At 37.0% G+C, this 23,038-nt stretch overlaps 2 protein-coding genes across 2 annotated transcripts; one reads left to right on the forward strand and one right to left on the reverse strand.

Moving 5' to 3' along the window:
* Positions 1-12,380: 12,380 nt before the first annotated feature.
* Positions 12,381-14,590, reverse strand: LOC306857293 (protein FAM43A-like). Its single transcript, XM_079397172.1, has one exon. It carries the CDS (start codon positions 14,393-14,395, stop codon positions 13,352-13,354), a length of 1,044 nt encoding a protein of 347 aa, XP_079253298.1. The 5' UTR covers positions 14,396-14,590; the 3' UTR covers positions 12,381-13,351.
* A 1,152-nt stretch (positions 14,591-15,742) lies between these two features.
* LOC306856820 (large subunit GTPase 1 homolog) lies at positions 15,743-22,445 on the forward strand. The gene is made up of 14 exons (XM_079396304.1): positions 15,743-16,146; positions 16,519-16,645; positions 17,086-17,206; positions 17,329-17,415; positions 17,506-17,592; positions 17,724-17,784; positions 17,868-18,044; positions 20,007-20,360; positions 20,447-20,548; positions 20,714-20,857; positions 21,039-21,162; positions 21,263-21,342; positions 21,438-21,611; positions 21,747-22,445. The coding sequence occupies exons 1-14, from the start codon at positions 16,045-16,047 to the stop codon at positions 21,924-21,926; spliced, it is 1,920 nt and encodes a 639-aa protein (XP_079252430.1). The 5' UTR covers positions 15,743-16,044; the 3' UTR covers positions 21,927-22,445.
* Positions 22,446-23,038: the final 593 nt, after the last annotated feature.

Below are 23,038 nucleotides of genomic sequence, written 5' to 3' on the forward strand. Positions count from 1 at the left end.
AATAATATTTTCAAATTGTATTGTTTTACTATGTTTTATTTATTTAATCAAATGAAGCCTTGGTGAGCAGAAGAGATGTCTTTAAAATACATAACTATAGTGTTCTTACCAAATAAATAAACCATATAATATTTAACTGCACCGTGTTACAATTTTTGTGATCATAAGGTAGAAATATGAAATATTACAGAAGACTAGACAGGGACAGGAGAGCTGGAATAGCCGCATACCTTGGCGCCTATGCTGTCCTCTATCACACCTGTTTATCTCCTTCATTTCCTGTGCTTGTTCTGTGGTTCCTGTTTTGCATCAGTCCCTCTCCCAAAGCTTCCATACTCCCTTCAACTCCTCCTCCATTTGTGTCTTCCTCCATCCTTTATTCCCTAACTCTCATCTTGGCTATAAATCAGAACATTGTGCATCCGTCATAGCAGGCCGGCGCGCCGCGTTCGAGCCAATGACCTGCATGGATACTAATGAGTCTCAGTCAGCATGTTGAATCCAGCTTGGGGTTTTTCCTTGAAGTCAGCGCCCACAGCTGAAAGCCTCGGCTCTATTTTTAGCCCGTGTTCTCTTGTTTACCGAATACGTGCTTTGGTTTAGCACGTTTGCGTTGAGGGTGTGCAGGGGAAATGGGTTGATGTGTCCTATTTAAAGCGACTCGCGGTGGGCTAAAACTGTTAGACGGCCTTCTTCAAGTGAATGGACAGTCTTTGTAATGGATCTTTTCTTGCTGACAGTCCAATACTTTGCCTGTTTCAGAGCTTCCCAGGAGGCTGCACACTGTGTCCCCGTTAGACTAGGGACAGAATGTGGCTAATTGTTTTCATTGTTCAGTTTTTCACTTTTATAAGCTTAACACAAATGGCAAACCTCTTAGTAAATCAAACTGTCCAGTTATACTATCACTTGGGGTTGCAAAAAAAAAAAAAAAGAATCCAGCATGTTAATATTTTTCCATTCAGTTATTTCCGTTCTAGGAACTTGTGAGAGCAACATAAATGGGCTTGAACTACTTATATTTTAAATGTCAAACTTTGTGGTCGGTAGTATTTTTAAAATATTTTTGAAAGACATCTCCTGGTCAACAAGGCTGCATTTATTGAATCAAAAATAAAGTAAAAATAATAATATAGTTAAATATTATTTACATCAAAGAAATCTATTTTCATACATTTTAAAGTACATTTCTATTTTTTGGACTCTTTGAGTAATGTTGTGACATTATTATTTCATTCATCCTTGCATTATAAAATGATCTATTTCTTTCAAATAAATAAACAAACAAACAGACAAATCTTACTGACCCTCAGCTTTGCAAAACAGGCATAAATAATATTAAGAAACATTATTTTAACTTGTAATAATATTTCACAGTTTTACTGTTTTTTTCTGTATTTTTGATCAAATAAATGCAGCCTTGATGAGCATAGCATTCATCATATAAATAGCATAAACACAGCTAAACTGCATTCCATGGAAGATAAAAAGTGACTCTGGTTTTGTTCAAACTGGTATTTTCTATATGATGAAAACTGGAATGTGAAGCTTAACAAGTATGATGTGAATTCTTCTGGCGCTGCATGAGACTTCACAAGCACATGTCAGATGGAGAGTTCAGCCCTCAAACTCTGACATGTCACTACCTTTCTCCAGGCCTGATTAAGATACTTCTTTCAATTCAAAGTCCACTATGATATGTAATGATCTGCCCATTTACTGTACAGTAAAAGCACATATGGTGTTGTTGTGCATGATTGAACTTTTGGCACAAGAGCTGCAGTCTAGTCACAAGTCTTACCTGAAATACTACATAACAGGGATATCACACTGTGTTCTGGCTGTGTTTCCGTGCAGCAGAGCTCACAGGCATGCTGGCATTATATAAGGGGACAAGCTGGTTGCAAACTGACTTGAGGCAGTTTAGCAAAACAGCCGAGGATCAAAATTGTCATGCAGAATGAATTAGAGTTTGTTTATGTCAAGTTTGAAACATCAGATAAGTGACAGTGAGGCTTGTGTTTTTTAATTTTGTAAACATACAGTGTCGTGAAAAGGTTTTTGCCCCCTTCTCTGTTTTAATATTTTTTTGCATATTTGTCATATTTAAAAGATTCAGATCATCAAACTAATTTTAATATTACACAAAGATAATGCAAGTTAAAACAAAATGCAGTTTTTAAATGATTATTTCATTTATTAAGGAAAAAAGCTGTCCAGGCCTGGCCCTACGTGAAAAATTAATTGCCCCCCTGCTTTTAAATCATGAAAGAACTGTGATTAACCACATTATTTTAGAAATCTGAGTTAAATTTCACTAGCCACACCCAGGCCTGATTACTGCGAGACCTGTTGAATCCAGAAATCACTTAAATAGAACCTGACTGACAAAGTAAAGCATGCTTAAAGAGCAACACATCATGCCGCGAAAGAAATTCAAGAACAGATGAGAAACAAAATAGTCAAACATGGTGGTGGTAGTGTGATGGTCCTTCAGGACCTGGACGACTTGCCATAATTGATGGAACCATGAATTCTGCACTCGATCAGAAAATCCTGAAGGAGAATGTCCGGCCATCAGTTTGTGACCTCAAGCTCAAGCGCACTTGGGCATTCATGCTCAGCAGGACATTCATGCTCAAACCCTCAAATGTGGCTGAATTAAAACAATTCTGCAAAGAAGAGTGGGTCAAAATTCCTCTACAGCGATGTGAAAGACTCATTGCCAGTTATCGCAAACGCTTGATTGCAGTTGTTGCTGCAAACGGTGGCACAACCAGTTATTATATTTAGGGGGCAATTACTTTTTCACGTAGGGCCAGGCAGGTTTGGACATCTTTTTTCCCTTAATACATTTAATCATTATTTCAAAACTGCATTTTGTATTTACTCTGGTTTTACTCTTTGTGTAATATTAAAATTTGTTTGATGATCTGAATCATTCAAGTGTGACAAATAAGCAAAAAAAAAACAAAAACAGGAAGGGGGTAAAAACCTTTTCATGGCACTGTATGTACACAAAAAAATAACGTGTTTGTGTGTGTGTTTATGTGGTGTTCACAGATTATGCAGGTGACAAGGACTACTTTCCAAAGAGAACCATGTGAAGTCAAGGATTTAATTTAAGAAGTAAGATTCCAACCTGTGTATATTTATACAGAACTGGGTAGATTACTTAGAAATTGTAGTCTGTTACTAATTCCAAATTACATGGCAAAAATTGTAGTTAGTAACGTAATCCATTACATTACACATTCTAGGTGATGTAATCAGACTACTTTTTGATTACTTTATGATTAAGTCATTAATCACATTGATTTAAATATAATAGACTTGTACCATGTTGATATAAAAATACAAAGAATAATTCCATTCGTTGTAAATGAACAACATTACATTACATTATCAAGGTTTCCCAAACTGGGGTTTGTAAAGGAACTGCAGAGGGGTTGTGAGTTTAATAACAGCTAATAATAAAAAATAAAAAAATTCAAATCTGAAAATAGCATCAATCAAAATAAAACACTTACTTAGGTGAAAGATGCAGATGACCAAAATGTTTACGAATACATTACATGTAAATAAGAAATAATGTGATTTTGTGCATTTGTGTGAATGATTTTTGTGAATGAGATTTTTACTGTTATTCAGATACTCCAAAGATGCTTTAAATTGATGAGCCTAAAGAAATACTCAGTGTTACAAAAGATTTTTATTCCAAATAAATGCTGTTCTTTTAAACTTTTCTTATTCATCAAAGGAAAAAAAAGTTTCTTGAGCAGCAAATCAGCATATTAGAAGGATTTCTGAAGGATCGTGTGACACTGAAGACTGGAGTAATGATGCTGAAAATTCAACTTTGCATCACAGGAATAAATTACATTCTAAACAAATGTTTAAATTGTTTTTAAACCATTAAATGCAACCTTGGTGAGCATAAGAGACTTCAATAGATATCCTCCACTCAGTATGTAGGAAGCGGTGAACACTGTGTTGGGACCCTGTGAATCAAATCATGACTTATTTGTCTACAAAGTTCACAGGAAATCTGAATGAAAGGAAACAGGAAGGAACTGATGGTGATTTACTTTAAAACAGTCCCCCTCTGTCTCTCTACAGTGATGGAAACTTTTCTGAACAATGCAGCAGGAGGATTTAGTAGAGATGTTGCTTTCTTTGTCACCAGCCACATATTATTGCAATTTCTGAATATATTTACAGTGCATCCCAACATTTCTGGTTGCATTACCATCAGTTCACTCGACATTCTTTCTATTCCAGCTCTATATTATTTTCCAGGGGGTAAAACCTATAAAAAAATAATTGTGGTTAAAGTCATTTTTCAGTTCAGTAAAGAAAATGATATAGAGCTGGAACACTAGAAAGTGTTTTAATGTCAAGTGAACTTCTACTGATAAGGCATGAGGTGGTATATATACAGCTCAAGTACCTCTAAGTTGGTACCCCCTAACTTAAATGTAAAAAGACAATGAATCAAAATAAAAATGTTAAAAGTACTAATTAAAAACCCCAGGATTGCTGGTATTTTGATAACTTACTGTATATTTCACATCATTCCCTGCACACATTCTTGTGAAACTGGAAAAGGGAGTCAGTACAAAAGAATTTAAGGGGTGTACGTATACTTCCCACTCAATTTCGCAAAGAGTTACTCTCAATGACAGTGAGCTCTTTTTATTTTATTTTATTTTATTATATTTACTTTATTTTATTTTACTGTATTTTATTTAATTTTACTTTGTTTTACTTTATTTTATTTAGCTTTGTTTTATTTGATTTTACTTGGTTTTATTTGATTTGACTTGACTTGACTTGACTTTACAATGAGACCATGAATGTGTATTAAGTTTACACATACAGTGGGGAAAAAAATGATTTGTTCCCCTGCTGATTTTGTACGTTTGTCCACTGACAAAGAAATTATCAGTCTATAATTTTAATGGTAGGTTTATTTGAACAGTGAGAGACAGAATAACAACAACAAAATCCAGAAAAACACATTTCAAAAAAGTTATAAATTGATTTGCATTTTAATGAGTGAAACAAGTATTTGACCCCTTCGCAAAACATGACTGAGTACTTGGTGGCAAAACACTTGTTGGCAATCACAGAGGTCAGACGTTTCTTGTAGTTGGCCACCAGGTTTGCACACATCTCAGGAGGGATTTTGTCCCACTCCTCTTTGCAGATCCTCTCCAAGTCATTAAGGTTTCCAGGCTGACGTTTGGCAACTCGAACCTTCAGCTCCCTCCACAGATTTTCTATGGGATTAAGGTCTGGAGACTGGCTAGGCCACTCCAGGACCTTAATGTGCTTCTTCTTGAACCACTCCTTTGTTGCCTTGGCCATGTGTTTTGGGTCATTGTCATGCTGGAATACCCATCCACTTGGGTTGGCACGGTACATGTATTTGTACCAAACCATCACGGTACGGATATCTCTGTTCAGTGCATGAGGCCGTAATTCAACGCTGTTTGATAACCACCAGCAGAAGAACAGCGAATGCCATGAGTTGCGCACTTGAAAATAAAGCCCACTGGACACTGACATGTGCTGATTCTGAACGTGTCTCTCACATAGACTGACAAAGGAGTATACTTTAATGGCTTGCGCACTCAACTGTTTGTGAAATGGAGCTTTGTGCTCGTGTATCCTACCTCTCTTATTCGTCACAAATCCAAATATTCCATAATATTTCCATATTTGCAATGTAACGTATCTGAATGCTAAACTATTATTTATCATGTAAATTATAGGCTTTGTACTTCAGTCGCATTCCAACGGTGACACAGAGGCGGGCACGCTGATATTTGGCTCACTGTGTTTTATTTTGATAAAGTACCAACTGCGCTGTCAAGCTAGCAATGCTGGAACTGATGTGTGTGTGTGTGTGTGTGTGTGTACGCTCCGGCGCGATCACTTCAACTGTTTCCTTATACCAGCAGAATCAACTTTAAACACTTATTGTATTATTAATAATCACTGTATAAAGGTCTGCTTTTATTTGTGTACACTCACAATGAAAACAATACAGATTTTATATACAGTATATAACGTAATAATATTTAGTATTTTCACATCTAGATGGATAATTTTATTTGCACTACTGTCTGTTCAAAATAAATAAAAAGAAACTGAGCATATTAAATTTCTTTTTTTTCCCTGTTGTACCGAAATTGTATTTAACCGTGACCCCGAACCGAGGTACCGAACCGTGACATCTGTGTACCGTGCCACCGCTACCATCCATGACCCATTTTCAATGCCCTGGGTGGCTTCAGTGCCATCATCCCTTTGATGCGGTGCAGTTGTCCTGTCCCCTTAGCAGAAAAACACCCCCAAAGCATAATGTTTCCACCTCCATGTTTGATGGAGGGGATTGTGTTCTTGGGGTCATTGACAGCATTCCTCCTCCTCCAAACACGGCGAGTTGAGCTGATGCCAAAGAGCTGGATTTTGGTCTCGTCTGACCACAACACTTTCACCCAGTTCTCCTCTGAATCATTGGCAAACTTCAGACGGGCCTGTACATGTTCTTTCTTGAGCAGGGGGACCTTGCGGGAGCTGCAAGCTTTCAGTCCTTCATAGTGAGGTGTGTTACCAATTGTTTTCTTGGTGACTATGGTCCCAGCTGCCTTGCGATCATTGACAAGATCCTCCTGTGTAGTTCTGGGCTGATTCCTCACTGTTGTTATGATCATTGAAACTCCACAAGGTGAGATCTTGCATGGAGCCCCAGTCCGAGGGAGATTGACAGTTATTTTGTGTTTCTTCCATTTGCGAATAATCGCACCAACTGTTATCACCTTCTCACCAAGCTGGCAATGGTCTTGTAGCCCATTCCAGCCGTGTGTAGGTCTACAATCTTGTCCCTGACATCCTTGGACAGCTCTTTGGTCTTGGCCATGGTGGAGAGTTTGGAATCTGATTGATTGATTGCTTCTGTGGACAGGTGTCTTTTATACAGGTAACAAACTGAGATTATTAATCTCAAATCTTTACCTGTATAAAAGACACCTGGGAGCCAGGAATCTTGCTCATTGATAGGGGATCAAATACTTATTTCACTCAATAAAATGCAACTCAATTTATAACTGTTTTGAAATGTGTTTTTCTGGATTTTTGTTGTTATTCTGTCTCTCAGTGTTCAAATAAACCTACCATTAAAATTATAGACTGATCATTTATATGTCAGTGGGCAAACGTACAAAATCAGCAGGGGATCAAATCGTTTTTCCCCCACTGTAACTGCATATGTAAATTCTTGTGAAAAAAGGAGGTTAGTACAACAGTGCAAATTAAAGAGGCGCGCATTACTTCCCACTTAGTTTCAGGAAACATTGCTTTGGATGACTGACATCAATGAGATGCTGCGCTGAAGTAAGTTCTTCACTTCTCCTCCTCCGATCTGCTTAGCTGGATTTTTCAGGCTATTTGTCAACATGAGCAAACAAAGTGAATCACTTCATATTAAAGAGTTACCATGATTTTGCCATGTAAGATGTTCCTGGACTAACATCTTCTTTTTTTTGTTCTTAGACCAAAGCTTCTTAACTGTCTCCTATCTCAACCCTAACAATAAAACACAGCTAAAATCAGAGGGAAATGAACGACTGATAAGAATGATGTTCAAGTTTCAACCTCAATCTCAATTTTGCTGTAAAATTCTCAGGGATTTGAATGTTGAACTTTTAGACCACAGGCCATATGCTGCTGAGTCACCTGTTAGAATTACTAAACATGAACTGTTGTCTTGTTGCAAAATCCTCAAAGCTATACCACAGAGGAAAGCTCAAATCTCCTAAACTGGTCTTTGATGGGTAATGCAAAGACTTCCACCAGATTTTTTCATTGTAGCAGACTTTCACCTGCGTTTATTTGGTTTGCACTCCTACAAACCGGCAGCACATCAAAGAGATGGAACTCCCCCATCAGCAACCCCATTTAAATGACAACTCGGTCATCATCTACTCACCCTCAAGTTGTGCCGAAAAAATGTTTTGAAGAATGTGGGCAACCAAACAGTTTCTGGTCCCCACTGACTTCTGTAGTATGGACATAAAATACTATGGATGTCAATGGGGACCAGAAACTGTTCAGTTACCCACAATCTTCAGAATATCTTCTTTTTTGTTCAACTGAAGGAAGTAACTCATACGGGTTTGGAAGGGTAATGAGTAAATGATGACACAATTTTCATTTTTGGGTAAACGATCCCTTTAATGTCAAACTGTCCAGTTAATGCTCAAGCAGCTTCAAGATTACAGATAATGTTCTTGTTTATTTGTGTATTAGCAAAGGTACAAACCGGTGTTTCTGCTGTTTAATCTTTGTTGGATTGCAAAGCACTGTTTGTAAAACTGCTTTGGGATGATCGGTATGGTGAGAAAATCTGTACAAGTACTCAAAATGACCCTGCTTGGCACAATGTTCTTGTTTTGGTCTTGAGCAAGTTATCTACTGATGTTTGTGTGTCTGTATGTTCTCAGTATATACAGTGGTAAAAATAAAATCCTAATATTACATGTAGAAAAATAAACTGTGACTGGGTGGTGTGATGCTGTCTGGACATGATCTATTTTTATGTCCTTGGACAGTTCTTGGCTTTGTGCCTCTGTCCTGTCCTCTGACACTTAATTGTTATTATTACTTTTAATTAATGAAGTCAGCACGACACACTGTTTGGAATTTTTATTTATGTATGTATTTATTTATTTATTTATTTACATGATATTTTATGGTTTTATTTTTTTATTTTTTTATTTTAAAAATATGATATAAAATGTATTAATTTAATTAAATTTGTATAGCCACAAACCAAGTCTTTTTAAATAAAAATGACTATAATTATTATCATATATAATATATTATGAATATATGTTTTATACATATATATATAATATTATTTATAAATATTAATCTTTTTATACAATATAAATATACTTTTTATATTTTGTTGTTGTTTCTGTCATGTAATGGTTTTGTAAGATGTTTAATTATTTTGTTTTACCAAACAACTTGGATATTTAGATTTGAGTATTTGAATATGAATATATGTTATTTTGTCATTTTTTTAAATTGCTTTTCTGTATAGGAACAATAAATAAAAAGGGACTGAACATATTTGTGTTGTTTGGTTGTTTAATTTAATTTAATTTAATTAACAGCTAGTTAACTGGCGTAAGCTTTGTCACAATAAATTGTATATCATTCAAAACATCTCAAAAGTCAACTATGCCATTTATTATTTGCAGTGAGAGAGCTGTATATTAATGTTATTTCATTTCAAGAGACCTGACATGCTGCTTTGCATTGCATTTTTCTTAGTTATCTACAGTAGCAGTTGATTCTTGTCTTTTTTTAATTGCACGTGACTAAGCAGGTGCTGTGTTGAGTCCTACAAAACACACATTGGCCAAGTGGAAATAAAATATGAGCCCTTGGAGAGACACATTTCCATGGAATCTCCCAATCTAAGTGTGCAGATTGCAGTGGCTTGTGATTCTTCCTGTTTTCCTGTTATTATTCCATTTCCTGTCTGTAAGTAGAAGGATCAAAATAGCTGTACTAAAATGTATTGCTCTCTGGGGAACCATTTGTGTAGAAGACATTTAAGAGAGGAGCCTCTTTCTTAGTGCAGGCCCCTATAGTGCTAAAACTTCATGAGCTCTCGGAGACGATGCCACTGACTCATGAAAAGGTGGGCATGACAGGAACAGGATGTGAAAGACAAACTCGGTGACTGCGTATGTATATATTGATGACACCCACACTAAAAGCATCGCGATAACAATTGTTTGCACTCTCGCCTTGTTTTCAAAATAACAATATTGTTTGGAGCCCTCGGTGGTGAACATACAGCTCTGACAGATGGAAAACGCTCTCTATTTCTCCTTGAAATGAGATTGTGGGTGGAAAATCTGTTGGTTCTCACCAAATTTCCAAAATCATGCTAATTGTTTTCTCTGTGTAAAAGCAGCCTTTATATTACAAGTTGGACCTTTTGATGAATTTAATTTGTTTTTTGTTTTGTTTAGTATTTTTGTTGTTCTTGTTTCTGTCATGTTTAATTATTTTGTTTTAACAAAGTTTGACCTTTAGATGTATTTGTCTGTTGTATTTTTAAAACCCTTTTCATAGACACAAACCTAGTGAAAAAATGACTTTTTTGTTTTGTTTTCTGTTTTGTTGTTGTTGTTGTTCCTGTCATGTTGTAATTATTTCTAAGATGTTTAATTATTTTGTTTTACCAAACAAATTGGACCTTTTGATGTATTTGACTTTGAATTTAACAAAATTATGACAGTTTGCTTGCAAAATAAATAAATAAATGGGATGGAAATAAAGCAATATGATTCTGTAATACAAACAGTTGCCACGGATGGGTTACTGTGATGACTTTGCATATTTAAGGCTTGTGCATATGCACCAATGCGACACAAAACATTAGGGAATCCTGTGTGTTTGTGTTTGTGTGTGAGAGAGAGCAAGGGAGAGGGAGACTGTGGGTGAGTTGTTCTTTTTTTTAGACAGGTGTAACAGGAGACTAACCTGTGCGACTGCATGGCTTTAAACAACAGCATGCATTATTTAAGTTCATATTGCTTTCAATGGCCATGCCAAACCCTGTCTCAGCAGAAAAACTATAGTGATGCAACACCACACAAAAAAAAGCACTAAACACCATCCTGCAGAATTCCCTTGCGGAGGCAGATATCAAGATTTTAACATTAGCCATTTAGTTAATCAACACTGTGATGCATTCCAATAATGCGCTTTCTTTCATTTAATTTCACGCATGAGCCATTAAATCAATTAGGCACTTTTCTATTAGAGCACCAGAGACAAAGTTCACTTCAAGATGGATTTTACATTAATGAAAAATGGGGGACTTTGTCTTTAAACATTAAACTTTTTACACTGAATTGTTTTGTTAAATTGAAGGATTACATTAAAAAGTTGCATCATTTTTGCACACATCGAACACAAATCATTGCGTACAAAGCTTGCTTAATATATTTCAAACAACTGCAAGATCTACTCTTGATTACTGGAAGAATCAAATTATCCTTATTCATTTTTGAATAAAGCTCATTTTGTTTATGAAGTATGCTGGTATATCTGTTAATGCATCTGCAATTGAATGTACATTTTGAGAATTATATGCAATTAATAAGCTCCATAAAGGAAGTACCAGCATAGAAGCTGAAATGCATTTTATTTGATAGGTAACAGGGTACAGGTTTCCTCGCTACATGGGCCAATTATATTACATACAGGTTTATTTTAGCATGCCCATTTATTGTTCTGCACTATGCAGTGTTACATATGCATATGGAAGCTTTTGATGGTGAATCCCATGGAGGTGGGAAACTGAGAGCAAAGGATGATTGGAACTGCTTTGATGCTTTGACTGCTGAAATTTTTTGAGCATATTATGATGTCTAATAAGGAACTAGGTTTGTTTCTCAACCCTGATTAAATTCAGTGACAGTTCATTGGTCTATTAATGAGTTTAGCATATGAAATTGTTTATTTATAGATTCTGATGTGCTTTTCTTCTCTGCCATAATGTTTCACTTGTTTACAATTACAGATATGAAAGGAGGCCACAGAGCATGTACAGTAATAAAGAGCTGCTAGTTTAGGCCCCTAGTGCTGTAGGAAGTGACAGCTCTGCCAGTATTATTAACACTCCCATGAACACTCTCACCGCAGGGAATGTGCAGCTCCCCCTCGAGCGGCAATGGAAAACGTGCCAGCTATTGTGAGATTCCAAAGGGAACATAATACGGTGCCTGTATGCTTCTGAAAGCACACTCGAGAGCAAGACAGGTAAATGAGACAGCAAATTTAAGCCTGTTTGGAAGTTCAGGTTACCGTTGTGCTGGACTGAAAAATCTAATTTGGCGTTCCCAGTCAAAATTTACTGGCTTAAATGTTACATTATGCTATATTCAGTCTTCTTGTCAATTTGTTTTATTTCAATTAGCACCGGTTTAAAATTTAGTTTTGGAACAGATTGATTGTAGGCCTCATTAATCTGAGTTTATGTACTTCAGTTTTTGAGTGAACACTGCCAAAATAATCTGATCAATGAGGCCTAGGAGTTCCAAAAAGAAATGAAACCTGTGCTAAGTGAAAGAAAACAAGTTGACAACAAGATTGACAATCACAAGTGTAACAAGGTGGGAACAAAAATGATTAAAATATTGTTATACCCTGTGTGAGAAAAGTCAGAAAGTTTTAGTCCAATGCACAAGAAAATCCTCTCTGGGTCAAAATGACCATCAGTCAAAAACAACTCTACTTGACTTTATAGCTAACATTGCAGATAATGTTCGACATCGATGTACATTTTACAATTTTATTGGTGCTCACAGAAACAAACCACATTGTTTAAAAAATAATGCATTTTGTTTATACATTATTTCATATATACATCTCTGTACATTAGGAAAATAGTCTCTTTTGCACAGCAAAGATAAAACATTTATGTCTGCAAGAACATATATAGCAAAACAATATTATGCACATAAATAATAACATAATATTTGTCTGAATTCCACCACAGTGCAAAAATAAAAAAGGGGGAAAAATACAAATGGAGCATCCTGAAAGGAAAGTATTGTAACTCATTGTTTAGCTAGTTTAGACATTACTTCTTTCAAAAGAAAGAAAGAAAGAAAGCTATATATTTCAGGACTGTTACGTTTCGAAAGAAAATGAGAAACAGAATAAAGCATTTCCTTGAGCAAAACGTATTAGGTAAACAAGATCATTCCTAAAACCTCTTACACCATCGAGAGGTTAAGCAGAGACTGTAAGCGTCTTATTGCGCAGAGCAACTCTGGTGCTTCCATCCAGACCCCTAATGAGGGATTATTGTGCTAGTGTCTGTTAAGTCCACAAACATCTCCATGGCTTGGGTCTCAAAACCTAGTGAGCTGCCTACCTAGACAGCATGTTGTGGGCACTCTGAATCAGCTGAACTCAAAAGTTTGCAATACATTTGTCTTTCCATCCATTGAGGTTATCATCACAATATTTTTTTACATTTAAAAGTAATTAGTTGCAAAAGTGCAGGTTGTAAATTTGGCACCATTTTGATTTTACTTAAGGCGACAATCAAATTTTGATAAACGTTTTTCTTTTTTTTACAGAGAGCAGCAGTTTTGGCCCTAACTTGATGTAGGCAGCTCGCTAGGTTTTAAAACACATCCGGTGAATCCTAACGATGCGCTTTTCAAGTCAAATGGATGAAATGGCACATTTGTGCACTCAAACGCCTTTCTTCTTTACCATCGTGTCTTTATCGATTCAAGAAAGGTCAGCCGACTTCTTGCACTTTCCCATCCACAGTGCCATTGGCAAGAAAAACGGTCTCATGGTTGCTGTCTATGGAAGACTCGCTGCTTGTGCTCTCCCCAGACAGCAGGCGAGTCACCCTCAAATCGGCTTTTAGCGTCTGCACGTCGTTCCCTATACTCATGGAGCCCAAGTCATTGATAATCTGGCACAGTTCTTGCTTGCCGTTGGCCACGCAGTCGCTAACGTTGTCCAGAATATCCTCGCACTCAAAGTGCATGGCTTTCTCCTCCTCCTCCTCCCCGATCAGGTCCTCCGTGATGGAGCCCAGCTTGGGTGCGCTCCTGCTGCGCTCCACCGGGGGCTTGTAGTAACACTGTCCGTTTAGCAGCTTCCTCAGGGGCACCAGGGGGACCGTTTGCTCCCCGATCAGCTGCTGTTGCTGGTGCCTGGCGTCGTCCCTTCTTTTGAGTCTTTTAAACTCGGCCAGCGCTGTCGCGGAGGTCTGGTAGAGGAGCAGCGCCATGGCCTTCGCCTTCTCCGGCTTGGACACCAGCACGGCGTGGCAGCGCAGCATCACCGCCTTGTGCTTCATCTCGTGCCGGTAGATCCAGGCGAAGATCTTGGGCAGCCGCGGGTCTGCGACACAGTAGGTGATCCTGTGCAATAAATACAGGTGTCCTGGTCTCTTCGCCTTTTCGTCGACGTGGACCATGCGGATGCCCTGCGAGCTGATGGTCAGCTTCATCTTGGTGCCGTTCTTGCCCATCTCGCTCTTGCCCCAGATCTTACTGACGGCCACGTCTGTGCATCCATCCCCCTTGGACTGGATGGTGGTGGCATTCCCCAGGTACAAGACCGTGTACGTAGGGTCCTCGTTGGTGATTTTCACCTTTTTCCTCTTGGATTTGAACATGCTCCCGACTCTGTTGAGTGCGCTTTCTGGGCAGGATTTGGCGAAAGAGGTGAGCGCGGAGTAGTTGAGGCTCACGGCATAGCCCTTCTGCTTGGACTGCTGCTTGTCTTCCTCGATCAGCTCGAACTTGTTCTTCTTCCAAGGCAACATAATGGTCGTGCTGAGGAAAGTGAAGCTGCTAAGGCTACTCTAGTAATTCTATTACGCCTAAATTCTACCGCGAAACAGGTTCTTGTCATCTATCGGCTTACTTTAAGTCATTTTCAAAGTTGCAGAGCACTTCATGGACCTGTGACCGGAGGAGTGTCGCGTCTGACGCTAGGACCGCAGCATCGCTAGAAAACACTCTGTACAGAACAAGCGTGAAACAGAGACTTATATACCGGAACGAACCAACTCAGCCTCACGGAGGGGGCGACAGAGTGAGGACGATACCAAATACTGGGCTTAAAACTCTCTGGGATTCTGCACTCAGCTGTTGCTCATCTTTCCATTTATTTATTTATTAAGGATATTCATTTATTTGTTTTAAGTGTTTCATATCGGCCTATTTGTTTTCATTTATGTACAGACTTATGCGCATGTCAACATGATTTAACTGATAAGTTTGGGGCCAATAAAAATTTTTTCACAGCAAATATAATATTTACTGATTTCAATGTGAAAAAAGCACATAGCCTTCTTTGAATTTATATAACGTTAAAATGTAATAGAGCCTGTAATACAAAAAGTAATGCAACCCTGTACAACCATGATATGAAATGTAACAATTGTACTATTTATTTATTATTTAACTATTACACTTAATAATAATAATAATTCTTCTTCTTATTATATAATTATACTATATTAATATTTATATAATTGATAATAACTATATGAATAATTATGTAATTAATAATAATATTGTACAATTATTAATTAAATAGTTTATTATTATTATTATTATTATTATATATTTATTATTATTATTAGTAGTAGTAGTATTATTATTAGTATTATTATAGGTTAATTATAGGTTATAGTACAAGTCTTAAATATGTTATTAATAATAATACAAGTAATAATAATAACTATATTAATAATATTGTAATTATTAATACTAATCTTGTATAATTATTAATTAAATGAATGTTTAAGCATGCAACCAATAATATATGTATTATTATTATTATTATAGGTTATAAGTCTTAAATATATCAATACTATTAATAATAAGGATTATATAAAATAATAATGATTATATTAACAATAATAATAATGTATAATTAATAATTAAATATTTATATTACTAAATGTGTTATAATTATTGTCCCTCGGCTGCTAGAGAGGCATGGAGCTAGAAGAAGGGTTTGGGCGAATCTGAAACTTGTTATGCGGTGCCTTCTGCTGGGGACACAGTGCAAGGGAACAGTCTGTCAGGGTTTGATGAGTGGCTACAAGCGGTTCTACATCCGGAACGTTTTTAAGTGCTTTGCTTTTCCTCGGACATATTTTAGTGAGACACCAGGGACAAACCAACATTTTAGCGGTCTTTTCGCTTTTTGTCTCACTCAGTTCTATCAGCCTTTAAACTGTAAACACTGTAAAACTGTAGGACTGGAATACAATTAACGAACCTGAACGGACATTAATTATATTTGGGATCTAAACGTATCAAGGCTCTGAAGAAGAGGTTCCTCTCATAAACCATTCCGTGTGACTTCCTTCCTCTGCCATAACAAACATGTCACGTGCGTGAAGTTCTGTCCACGAACAGACACATTTATATTACGATTTAACAATATAAACTATATAAGATGGGAAAGAAGAAGACTCACGGAGAGGGTTCGGGGTTGGGGAGAGCTTTAATTAAGGAGAGACTGAACGCAGGCCGTGGATACCGGAGAAATGACACATGGGTGAGGAATTATGAGTCTAATCCTAAAGTGTTTACTTTTTCTTTCACGTGTACCAGAATATTGCAGAGGTAATATGGCGCATTTATAAAATAAGATCAGAAAATACACCTTAATATTTTGTCACATATACTAAAAAAAACAAACAAACATACGAAACGTGTGACATAGAACCAAGTTCAGCAACAAATCATTTAAAATGATTGTTTTTCCAGTCAACACACAATATCAGTAAACCAAAAAAACAAACAAATGCAGACTATATATGATCTTGAAATGGAATATTTCTCTTTATGCAAGAGGGAAACCGTTGGAGTGTTAACGTGATTCGGTGGATGTAAATCTGATGTATACTAATAGTTTTATGTCTTTTAGCTTCACACCAGTGAGCTGAATGATGGATATGATTGGGGTCGACTCAACCTACAGTCTGTCACCGAGCAGAGCTCTCTGGACGACTTTCTGGCTACCGCTGAACTTGCTGGAACTGAATTTGTTGCAGGTAGGTGTTGAATATATCTCTAGATAATATTTCTAGGAATCAAGGTTATTATTGATAACCAAAACAATTGGAAATATATGTATTAATTACAGTGGATCTGAAATGAAATAACATATGCAATGAATAATAGAATTAAATTATTTGAAAAACTTAAACTAAACAAAAATGAGAAATGTTGCCTTGGCGGCTAACTGAAATAAGGTTAATGTGAAGCATTAAAATTACTGAAAATAAATAAAAGCTAAAACTGCACTAAAATAAATTTAACACAAATACTAATATATATAAAAAAAATGACAAGCTCATAAAATTACAAAAAATTAACAAAAACGGGAAACATCAAAATAAAAAATATTTATGAAAAATTAATAGTATTTTAAAAACACACAAAAAACACTGCTAGGAACAGAATAATTAATGTTTTTGTTGTTTTTTTGCAGAGAAGCTGAACATAAAATTTGTCCCAGCTGAAGCGAGGGCCGGCTTGCTTTCTGCCGAGGAGTCCACACGACTGAAGAAACTCCATGAGGACAACAAACAGCTCTTACGAATTCCCCGAAGGTATGTTGTTTTGCAATTAAATGTGAATTCTATAAACCTGTATGAAAGTTCCATTCATCTGTTGTAGATACACAATTATGCAAAAGCTAATTTTATTCAGCATTGCATTTTTTCCACCGCAGGCCTCCTTGGGACGAGAGCACAAGCCCTGAGGTTCTGCAGCAAAACGAGAGGGACAGTTTCCTTATCTGGAGAAGAGAACTGGCTCGGTGAATGTTTGATCAATTTAGTCCTTACTCTAGCAAATCTAATTCTCTTAACAGGATAGCGTTTGTGAGCAAATGCAATTTCTATAATAGGTTGGAAGAGGAGCAGAAGTTGATTCTTACCCCTTTTGAGAGGAATCTTGATTTCTGGAGGCAACTCTGGAGAGTTATTGAGAGGAGGTGAGCTTTGCTTGCCTTTTTAATACAATGGAGGTTTCATTTGTGCTCTTCACTATCTAATCACACTTTGATGCTTCGTAGAGTACTATTTATTTATTTTTTTATTTTTTATTTTTTTGCTTTATCCTCAGTGATGTTGTGGTTCAAATCGTTGATGCCAGAAACCCGCTTCTCTTCCGCTGTCCAGATCTTGTAAGTAACTGAGACATCCGACTAAACAATTATACTCATTTTTTTTTTTTTTTAAATCACGCTTTAATTTCTGTCTCTGTCAGGAAAAATATGTAAAAGAGGTCTCAGTTCACAAAGTGAACATGCTTCTTCTGAACAAAGCCGACATGCTAACTAGAGAACAACGGCGAGATTGGGCCCGACACTTTCAGAAAGAGGGGATCAGAGCAGTGTTCTGGTCTGCTTTAGCTGAGGCACAACGACTCGAGGCAGAGGAGAAGGTAATATATGCAGCTGGTCTGCAGTGATGCACTAAAGGTCATTTTAGTTGTCGTTAGTAGGTTTGAATTTGGGCTTTGCAATTTTCAGGTAATTAAAAATGTAAAGAGAAAAAATTAAAACAAGTAAAAAATAAAAAATTGAAAAAAAATGACTAAATATTTCACAAGAGTATTAAGCAGCACAACTGTTTCAACTTTGATTATAATAATACTAATAGTAAAATGTTTCTTGAGCAGCAAATCAGCACAGATTGATTTCTGAAGGATCATGTTACTGGAGAAAAGTAGGCTTTGCATCACAGGAATAAATTACACTTAAATATATATTAAACTAGAAAACAATTATTTGTAATACAACCTGAATTCCAGAAATGTTAGGCCGGTTTTTTTTTTTAATTTGAATAAAACGAAAACTAAAAGAATTTCAAATTACATAAGCCAATATTTTATTTACAATAGAACAAAGATAACATTACAAATGTTTAAACTCAAAATAGTTTGGATGGGGGCATGTTTACCATGGTGTAGCATCTCCTCTGCTTTTCAAAACAGCTTGAAGATGTTATCGAGGTTATGAGTTTCTGGAGTTTTGGTGGAATTTGGTCCCATTCTTGCCTGATATAGGTTTCCAGGCTGCTGAAGAGTTCGTGGTCGTCATTGACATATTTTTCATTTAATGATGCACCAAATATTCTCTATAGGTGAAAGATCTGGACTGCAGGCAGGCCAATTCAGCACCCGGACTCTTCTACTACGAAGCCATGCTGTTGTAATAGCTGCAGTATGTGGTTTTGCATTGTCCTGCTGAAATACACAAGGTCTTGATTGAAATAGACGTCGTCTGGAAGGGAGCATATGTTGCTCTAAAACCTTTATATACCTTTCAGCATTCATAGTGCCTTCCAAAACATGCAAGCTGCCCATACCGTATGCACTTATGCACCCCCATACCATCAGAGATGCTGGCTTTTGAACTGAACACTGATAACAGGCTGGAAGGTCTCCCTCCTCTTTAGCCCGGAGGACACGGTGTCCATGACTCGTCTGACCATAGAACACTTTTCCACTTTGAAACCATCCATTTTAAATGAGCCTTGGCCCAAAGGACACGACGGTGCATCTGGGCCATGTTCACATATGGCTTCCTTTTTGCATGATAGAGCTTTAGTCAGCATCTGCAGATGGCACGGTGGATTATGTTTACCGACAGTAGTTTCTGGAAGTATTCCTGGGCCCATTTAGTAATGTCAACGACAGAATCACGCCGATGAGTGATGCAGTGTCGTCTGAGGGCTCGAAGACCACGGGCATCCCACAAAGGTCTTCTGCCTTGTCCCTTACACACAGAGATTTCTCCAGTTTCTCAGAATATTTTGATGTTATGCACTGTAGATGATGAGATTTGCAAAGCCTTTGCAATTTGATGTTGAGGAATATTGTTTTTAAAGTATTCCACAATCTTTTTACGCACTCTTTCACAGATTGGAGAGCCTTTTTCAACCCTTTGTTGCCCCCATGCCAACTTTTTTGAGACCCGTATCAGGCATCACATTTGAAATGAGCTCATTTAGTGGATAAACGTGTAAAACACTTATTGTGAATAAAATATTGGCTCATGTGATTTGAAAGTCTTTTAATTGTCATTTTATTCAAATTTAAAAAAACGTCCCAACGTTTCCGGAATTCGGGTTGTAACATTTCACAGTATGACTGTTTGTACTTGTATGGATACATGTATGTATCAAATACATGCAGCCTTGGTGAGTATAAGAGAATTCTTTCAAAGCCATTTTTTTTTCTAGATTTCAGTGAACATTTTTGTTTAATGATGCAAATGAATCTTTTTTATTTATTTATTTATTTTTTTATTGATTCATTATTTTCATAAGCATTGTTTTTTTTTTTTAAGGTAATCGAGTGCCTGTTTTCATTACTCTTTCTCCTCAATGTTTGGTGGTTAAGGGAGAAGAGCGGATGGACCAAGAGGATCAGAGTGATACGGAACAGGAAGCAACCTCCAAAAATGTCACAGATCTTCATGAGGAAAATAGCACTTCACCTAAAGAAAAACATGAGAGTGAGCAGGATGAAGAAGTGGAAAGTGAAGAAGGAAGAGTCTGTTTCGATGAGACAGAGTGGCAGACATGCTCTGAGGAATCAGGTGACGAAGATCATGTTGAGGAGAGACCAGAATCCACAACGGTTTCATCTTTCTACAACTCCAGCCGTTTGTTACGCAAAAATGAGCTGCTGGAAATGTTTAAGTCTGTGCATTCTGGGCCGACATACAAAGATGGACAAATCACAGTTGGACTGGCGAGTTTAAATTACATTTATACATTATATCAAGCATTGTTACTTAAGAATTCATATTCATATTTCAACTCTAAACTCTCTTAAAGGTGGGATATCCTAATGTTGGAAAAAGCTCTACCATCAACACCATCCTGAGGAATAAGAAAGTCTCAGTTTCGGCTACACCTGGACACACAAAGCATTTTCAGGTGGGTGTTTTCTAATTAATGAACAATGGGGACAAATTACATTTACCTAGCTGTATACCAATAGCTATGAAGCTATCAGAGTCAAGGATTTAGCAATTTGGAAATCTATGAACGTGTCTGTTTATTATTGGGCTTTTATTGACTGTTGGTGTGTCCATGTTTCAGACTCTGTTTGTTGATCCTGGTCTCTGCCTGTGTGATTGTCCGGGTCTGGTCATGCCTTCTTTTATGTCCACCAAAGCTGAGATGATTTGCAGTGGGATCCTACCCATCGATCAGATGAGAGATCACGTTCCAGCCATCTCTTTGATAACCTTTTTAAACATCAACGATCATGATAACTGCATTTTTTGCTTTATCTTTTAACACACTATAGTTTGAGGGTGGATTTTTTTGGAGTCTCTTATGCTCTCCAAGACTGCATTTATTTGATTAAAAATACATTAAAAACACAAATATTGTGAAATATTATTACCCTTAACCTAAATACGTATGTCAGACTATCCCTCGAACTGTGCTGGAGGGGACCTATGGAATCAACATCATCAGACCAAGAGAGGACGAGGACCCCGATCGACCCCCCACCCATGAGGAGCTGCTCATGGCATATGGATGTCAGTTCCATTTGCACAATGTAGACATTAAGGCATTTCACAGCACACTCAACCAACTCTGCTGCAACTGACCAATCATAATTTTATTCCCTTTATGCAGATATGAGAGGCTTCATGACAGCACACGGCCAGCCAGACCAATCAAGATCAGCCCGCTACGTTTTGAAAGACTATGTCGGTGTAAGTGCCTTTCGTTTGTCACTACCAGCTCTGAATTGTAATTATGAACATGGAGAATGGGAGATGTTAACCTCTTCCTACCTGATTTTCTGCAGGGTAAACTCCTTTACTGCCACCCTCCACCCCACATCAACCCTAAAGACTTCCAGCCTCAGCATGCCAGGTTTGCCAGGCGGAGTGGAGGAGTTGAACAGATTACTAGCGATGCCGACAAACCCTCAAAAGTCAGATGCATAGAGAACACAGTGGATAAACATTTCTTTCATCAAGTGAGATTCAACTCTTGAATGGGTTTATTTGTGACAGCGCCTGTCTGTACATTACATGGCTACTGAAAATGAAATATTGATTTCAGTTTTGAAGTTGAATCCCTCGCAGCACTCATAATCTGTCATTTTTCATAGGAAAATGTGCAAGCGCTGACCAAGGGTGTGCAGATGGTGATGGGTTATAAGCCTGGAAGTGGTCCTGTTGGGCCTGGAAATGCAAACGCAGAACAACAGACTGGGAAACCCTGGAAAAAACACGGTAACCAGAACAAGAAAGAGAAAGTGAGAAGACTCAACAAACATCTGGATGCATAATCCTTATACTAAGATGTTTATTGGATATACTCTTTAATGCAAAGACTTTAATTTCACCATGGCTTCCACCTGGATGGGATTGATAAGTGCTGCTGGACATTCCCCTTTGTAAGAAATATCATCACTTAAAATAATAAATGATCAATCTATTTTATCAGTGTATTGAAGGAATAAAGAGTAATGGACACATACAAATGCTAATAAATGAAGATCTCCTTATGATGTCCTTAAGTAATTGTGTTCTTGACTAAAATTGTGGATTCCATTTAGTAGAATATGTGGATGTGATAATATATTGACAGTTTCTCAGAGCAATTCTCTCAAACTTATTAGTACTGCGTTTTTTACATTTTCTCCAAATGAATGCTATTTAAATATGAGATAGTATGGTAGTAATAGCCAAAACCATTTTAGTTTTTTTTTTTTATAATTTTGCCTGTGTTAATGCTAACTGCATACATTTTTGTGATTTTAATATTCCACCCTCATTTCCTTTAATAAATCTATTTTACACTAGGTACACAAAATTGTTACACTCAGGACCTTTTGGACAAAAATGTCCCCATTAAAACAGCTATTTTTAATCGCAATGCTGTTTAACTGTAAAATTATGCTTTTTTAGTTAATAGGCTTTCATTCTGTTGGCAAGGCTTCAAAATTATTTGTTTTACTTTTTTTTACCAAATGGTGCCATTTTTTCAGGTTTGGTCTATAAAGGGTCTATAAAGCAAATACTCGCTTTATTCCTGTTTTCTGCTTCTGCGTATTATAAAGCCAATTGGATAAATAATGCAGCTATAATTGTGTAGGTGTGTTGGTATAGATGTCAGAGTGTGGTTTGTATGTGTGTCATGAAAAAAAAATGTGTATGTGTGTGTTCTTGTAAAAATTGAGAGAGAGAAACTCTACTGCAAATCACAAATCCAAGCACTGTGTGCACCAGCAGAGTTTTGCTGGCATCTAATGGGGAAAATTTGGTACTGAGCCCAAACAAAATTTTACTGAAAGCTCATTTTTTGAGATATCAACCTCAAATTTGGAACAACTCGTTTAGATTTATGGCTTTGATTTTCTAGCAGGTTTAGAGTTCAACTTGTTTCTTATATAAAATA

The sequence above is a fragment of the Barbus barbus genome (genome assembly GCF_936440315.1).
Source record: "Barbus barbus genome assembly, chromosome: 37".
Lineage (NCBI taxonomy): Eukaryota > Metazoa > Chordata > Actinopteri > Cypriniformes > Cyprinidae > Barbus > Barbus barbus.